Source organism: Manihot esculenta, chromosome 12, assembly GCF_001659605.2.
Source record: "Manihot esculenta cultivar AM560-2 chromosome 12, M.esculenta_v8, whole genome shotgun sequence".
NCBI classification, from domain to species: domain Eukaryota; kingdom Viridiplantae; phylum Streptophyta; class Magnoliopsida; order Malpighiales; family Euphorbiaceae; genus Manihot; species Manihot esculenta.
In genome coordinates this window covers 14,267,937-14,274,245 of record NC_035172.2, presented here as the reverse complement: position 1 = coordinate 14,274,245, position 6,309 = coordinate 14,267,937, and the positions used below count along the sequence as shown (strand labels likewise).

Here is a 6,309-nt window from a genome sequence, read left to right as displayed (position 1 = left end):
TATTAAAAAATTTACTAATTAGTTCTTTAATATCAGGATATTTTAAATATTTTTTTATAATATTTAATGACTAAAATTAATAAAAAAACTAATTATTAGACTTTTTACAATGTCAGACACATTTTAATAAATTTTTTAAATGACGAAAAGTTATTGATAGCGAACAATATTATAAAATCAATTTTTATTGAGTTTTAACTTTTTATTTTTAATAATTAAATTTTATATATTTTAATTTTTATTATTTTTATTGAATTTAAATTTTAAATTTATTAAAATTTTTATTTATTTATGGAGATTTGAATTTAAATTTTTTTTTTTTAATTTTAATGAAATTAAACTTTAGAGATTAAAGTGTTGAATTCAAAAAATAAAGAATAAATTTATTAATTATGTAATATTTTAAAGACGAAAACATATTTTTTCCAATAATTCTTTAAATTAAAAATTTATAAATTTATAAATATTAAATTTTAAGATCGAAGAGTTGAATTCTAAAACAAATAATTTAGTTATTTTTTCTATTACTAACGGTATTTTTTTATGAAAAATACCTAAACGGAATTAATTTTAAAAAATAAAAAAATAAATCCATTAATTACGCTACACTGAAAGACTAAAACTAAAAAGTAATATTTTTAAAAATAAATTAAATCAATCAACGGTATGAGACAAAAGACATGTACTTAATAGTCAAGTAATTAAAATATTAGTAGTTCAATAAGCACATCATAGAGAGGCTCCTGCATAATCGAGGCGCATCCAACGGCTACGACTCTAATAGTAAACAGGAAGCTATAAGATAAACCAAGATTCATTCTCAGAATTTTCATCAAAATAGAAAAACAATAGATTGTAAAAACAATATAAAAAAATCATCATATTGTCATGAAATTCCTCATGAAAAGGTCTTACAACAGAGATTTTTCCCCCCTACACAATTCAACTCTCAAAATGAAGGGCATCTTTAAGCCTTGATCCCATCTGGACCAGTCTTATTTCAAAGGGGTCAGTTTTCTTTTCGTTTGGAAAAAAAGGTTAAATACTTGTTTGCAATAATCAATTATCGTCAAAATCATTTGCTAAATAATCCATAACAAAAAAATGATCAAGCAGTTGCCTCCTTCAGATAGGCAATGAGATCTGTACGATCTTGAGGCTTCTTCAATCCAGGGAAGACCATCTTAGTTCCAGGAATGTACTGCACAACAATAACATACAAAAGAAATCCATCTTAACATGATGAACAAAATAACATTCAAGAGGAAGCCGTTATGATATGATTAAATAAATAGATTCCGACAGACACTGAATAGTCTAGTCATCAATTTTATGTTTTATCTATGTGTATTTGTTCACACCAGAAAGATTTAAGGGTATATTTATTTCATCCAACATCATATGTAACCTTTCTTTTAACAGCACGACATCTAAACTTCAGTTTGTCTTTTACCTCCCTAAACTTTGATTTAGTACGAAACAAAGTTGTTGTTACCTATTCTTTCCAGTTCCTTGGTAATCCAGGTTGACATGACAGCCATAAAAGAAAAATGATCTCTATCTTCCCTCTCTCTATCTCTCCCCCCCCCCCCCCCCCTCCCACAAATTTGAAACTCACAGCCACTCCCTCTAAAGAAGACAATCTGAAACTACATCAAAGAGCACAGTGAAATGGCAAAGGAATTAGACAAACCACATCCAAATCCACATTAATCAAATATCAACAATCACAAACCACACCAAGAAAATTAAAAATCTTCACCGTCAATCGCAAATCAAGAGATCACAAGGTAAGATTTTTGTATTTCCTTGCTTAAATCTTCAATGCAAGACAATATCACCAATAAAATGGATCTACCTAAATTTGTAATTCAAAGCATCTGAAGCCAAATCCATCTCCACCACTCGCTACCCCACCTCAACGACCAAACCATTGACCCCGACTAGGACTAGTACTCTTATGCGACTTTTGTATGATCTTTCCACACTTGCCCTTCTGCTTCCACTACCCCAACATAATGAACACACAATCCCTTCCTTTTCCTCTACATTGAGACATTTTGTAGGCCTGTTGCAGTTGAACTTATTGTTGTAGGTCAGGAGTAACAAAGACAATGTCATAGCAAAGGGATCAGGAACTCGTTTTGGAAGATGACAAAACATGAGAACGGTTGAAAATAGGTAGGAGAGAGGTTAAGTGAAGATGGTTTGCACCAAAATGCTTTGTTGGGAGATTCAACTTCAAGATAAACAACTACAAGGGAAAAGATGCCTTGGTAATAGGAAAGAAATTGGGCGTAGGCTCCATAGTGTGAAGGGAAGGATGTTATTGATAGAGGAGACTAGGCAAGAGAGTATGTAACAGCTTTGGCCCCACTGGCCCAAACCACTAAGCCAAAAATTGTTATCTCAAATTATTTTAATAGTTAGAGCACAAGGCCACAAGCTATACTATATCATTTGACAAATCCATATCACAGTAATGTGGGATCAATGGGATAGAATTTCATCTACTTAAATTTATGAGGCCCTCGTCGTAACCTAGTTATGCTAATATTGTTTCTACTATGCTGGATGCAATAGTTAAGTTATGAATGAACCTTGAGCATAATGGCTCGCTATTGATCAAGTGGCATCACCATATCTCTATCCATGCATAGTCCATTTATCGTGAACCACAAGTTCTATACAATTTTTTGACATAGGATAGCTCTAATATAAAGTGTAACAGCACCAGCCAAAATAACTTTCAGGTCCAAACTCGTAAGTCAAAAATGATCAATCAAAGGCATTTAGTAGTTGGAGCAAGAGGTGGGTTTACTAAGAATGAGCTTGTGATCATGACATGGGAGTATGTGCAAATAAGGAGGGGCATAAAATATGAGTGCACATGCCTGAGAGGAAGAGAGAGGAGGGCAAAATAAGAGAGGGCGAGGAAGAGATAGAGAGAAAACTTGACTAGGAGAAAAATGTGTGCATGTGCTAGAGGCTTGCTATGACTTCTTCTCATGCTCAACTTTATTATTTTTTATTACTATTATTTATTTTTTTATTTCCATTCTATTCCATGATCAATTGATAATTTCATTTACGTGTGTTTACTAAGCTTTGATACTTATTATAGATGAAAGGAGAATTTGAAGAAAATTTACTAGTAATTTTTAAGTTGTGTTTTATTTTTGCAATTATATTTATAAATTGTGAAACTCAAATAACTTTTCATAAACTAAGCTATTTATTTTGTAATTATGTATATAACTGATTAGTCAATTAATAAAATTGTTAGTAAAATTAAGAAGTTTATTAGAGAATAAATTTGTTGATATGTATTTTATGAAAAGGGTTAAAGATACTATTTCAACTCCAATTGAAAGTAACCACTCATCCTATAGACAAGGAAGAGAAAATAATATCTTCACCCCCTAACATCAATTTCTGACTCCACCTGTGCAATGCTTTCCACCTCTAGTGACCAATAGAAATAAAAGTATTTTTTTCACTGTGCATAATCTAACTACATTTACAACCCATGAGCAGACCAATATCCAAAAGTAAACTTAACATATGATAAAAATAAAAAGACAATGAAGATTATATACCTTCTTAGGATTGAGCAAGTAATCGTACAAAGTACTTTCTCCCCATATCACAGCCATGTTCTTATTAGCTGCTGAGTAGGAATACCCTGCAGTTGTCCCAGATTGCCTGCCAAAAAGCCCAGTCAAATTGGGTCCTGCACATCCAACAAGAAAAACTCAATAAATGATCACCCAATCTCATCTCAAACAAAAACCAACGAAACTTTGCTTGATTCAGAACAAAAACAAAATCAATTCCCAAATAGAAAAATATCCACAGATGTAATATACCTTGTTTGTGGCCAGCACCTTTTTCAACAGTGTGGCACTGGGCACACTTAGTTTTGAAGATCTTCTCTCCTGACTTTACATCACCAGGTGGAGCTTGCTCAAATGTCGCCATTTCTTTCTTCTAGGGCTCTCTCTGTAAACATAAGATCAATAAGAGATTATGATTGATTGGGTGTCAATTATACTACTAAAGCAAACAGAGACTCAAATTAGTATTAGAAAAAGAGAGAAAGATAGAGAGAGATGGAGAGAAAAGGTTGAGGCTTTCTAGATGATTGCACCTGATCTTAGAGCTCAACACTTTAAAGAATCAGATAACAATTTACTCCGATTCCAAGAAGAAGAGTAACAATCAATAAAGACTAGACAGTTCAACCTTCCTCAACTGGTGCAACAAAAAGTTGGAAATAATGGTTGCTTCATGGTACAGTTGTGCAATATCATCCACATAGTAAACATTGAAGAGAAAATGGAATACTTTGGGACTAAACATTGAAGAACAAATGGAAAACTTTGAGAGTTTTTTCTAGAAGATCCACATGATAGAGAGAACCAGGACATTATAAAAGGAGGAGGAGAGGCGTGAAAGAAGGCATGGAATTGTTTACAAATGATCCAGCTGTTAGTTTGGAGGGAAATTGGGGAATTGGCAGCTATTAGCTGTGGGAATTATTTTCTATGAGTTCTTTTTATTTTTATTTTTGAAAATGCTTCAACTGCATTAAAAAGCCTGAAGGCGGCTTTTCTTTGAGCTTTGTGATGAGCTATTGGGCATTGTATTGAGATTTTGCCATTATAAATCCTAGAAACTTAAATCGTTGGAAGTTTTTTATTACTGATAATGAAAAATCCCAATACAATGAACAATAGCTCAATACAGGGCTCAGTAACGGAATTCTTCCAATTCTTCCTTCTCCTCTGGAATTATTATGGAATAAACTTTCCAAGTGTTCTATTTGAGCTTCTCCCTATGTCCATGGATTGGTCTCCTATCATCTTGCAACAACAAAAGGAATATAATAAACGTTTTCCTAGTTGCTAAATTAGTCATGGTCAGGATACATAAAGATCAGACAAGAAAATAAACTACCCTCGTAAGTTTCCAAAAAGAGAAAAGAACTACAAGAATAAACGGGCAACTCTACAATACAAACTTCAGAAACAAGAAAACATTACATTGTACATCAAAACAAGTAATCTCAAACATCAAAATCCAGACAGGGTCTTTGTCTCTGTAGACACCCAAAAAAAGGCAAATCACACAGAAAGCTCAACATATAATGGGAAAGAAAAAACTGGATAAACAGAAAACTCAGGGTCTCCTTCTAAAATGACAAGACTTCAAGTATTGATTTTTATCATAAAAAAACAACTAATGCCACAAAACCAACAAGCACCATCCATCCAAGGGATCTGAAAGCCAAATATAAGCTTATCTTATATTCATATCAAAATACGCATTAAGAAAATAAGCTGTTCTATTATTTCCCTAACAACTCAATGTATAATTTCACAAATTAATTGAGAAATGGAAAGAACAGAGATTAGATGAAACCCATTAAAGAGGAAATGAAAATGTAAGGCAGTTAACAGAGCAATAAAAGGAAAAGGGCAGAAGCTTAGTACAGGTGTGGAAGGGTTCGTATCGCCTCCTTGAAGCAGAAGCAGAAGCAGCAGCAGGTTTAAGTTAGAGCAGAAAAGAGGCCTAATAAATAGTATACTAAATGACATTTCAGGTGCTTTAAACGACACCGTTTACTTTATTTTCAAGTGGTCATTTAGCCATTTCAGTTGAAAAGCTAGGTTTTTGCTTTGCTGTGAACCAGAGAAAACCATGTTCCAAATGAACGGTCACGATCCACGAATCTAATATGTCAACTCACACACTCAAATTTTGACTTTATTTTTCCACTAACAATAATTTATTTTCAGAAAATTTACAACTTAGTCCCTGTATGTTTAGCCTATTTTTTCAGTAATTTTGATCATATTAATGAATAAATTTCTTAGTTTTAGAAATTTAATTATTTAACTCTTGATTTTAATTCCATCAAAATTGATGATCTTTCATCTATTTCATAGTTATAAATGCTAAAAAAACTAAAATACCTTTGTCTTTTACCTTCTTATTATATTTACAATTGTATGTTATTTTTAAAGAGAATTACTGCGTAATTTTTATGATATAAAAAATTTATTAGTTAATTTTTTAATTTTTAAAAATATATTAAAATGTATCTAATATTTTAAAAAATTTATTAGTTAATCATTCCGTTAGTTTAGCCATTAAATATTATAAAAAAGTCTAAAATATTTATGATACAGAGAAATTAATGAATAAATTGTTAAAAAATTTGAGAGACTAATTAATAAACTTTTTAAAATTATAGAGATTAAATAGTAAAATATTTAATAGAAAAATTAATGAATGAACTAACTA

General features: G+C 31.5%; 1 protein-coding gene across 1 annotated transcript; it reads right to left on the bottom strand.

Annotated features, from left to right (window-relative positions):
• Positions 1–853: 853 nt before the first annotated feature.
• Positions 854–5,605, bottom strand: LOC110627756 (cytochrome c). Its single transcript, XM_021774117.2, has 4 exons — positions 5,496–5,605; positions 3,870–4,002; positions 3,600–3,733; positions 854–1,201 (listed from the first exon to the last, which is right to left on the bottom strand). The coding sequence occupies exons 2-4, from the start codon at positions 3,979–3,981 to the stop codon at positions 1,109–1,111; spliced, it is 339 nt and encodes a 112-aa protein (XP_021629809.1). The 5' UTR covers positions 3,982–4,002; positions 5,496–5,605; the 3' UTR covers positions 854–1,108.
• Between the last annotated feature and the right edge of the window lie 704 nt (positions 5,606–6,309).

Bases quoted from the DNA above. Each gene is read 5' to 3' on its own strand.
- LOC110627756 (XM_021774117.2), bottom strand. From the start codon at position 3,981: ATGGCGACATTTGAGCAAGCTCCACCTGGTGATGTAAAGTCAGGAGAG. The intron at 3,734-3,869 runs GTATATTACATC...TTGGATGTGCAG, and splicing joins AGGTGCTGGCCACAAACAAG to GACCCAATTTGACTGGGCTT. The intron at 1,202-3,599 runs GTATATAATCTT...ATTGTTGTGCAG, and splicing joins ACTTGCTCAATCCTAAGAAG to TACATTCCTGGAACTAAGAT.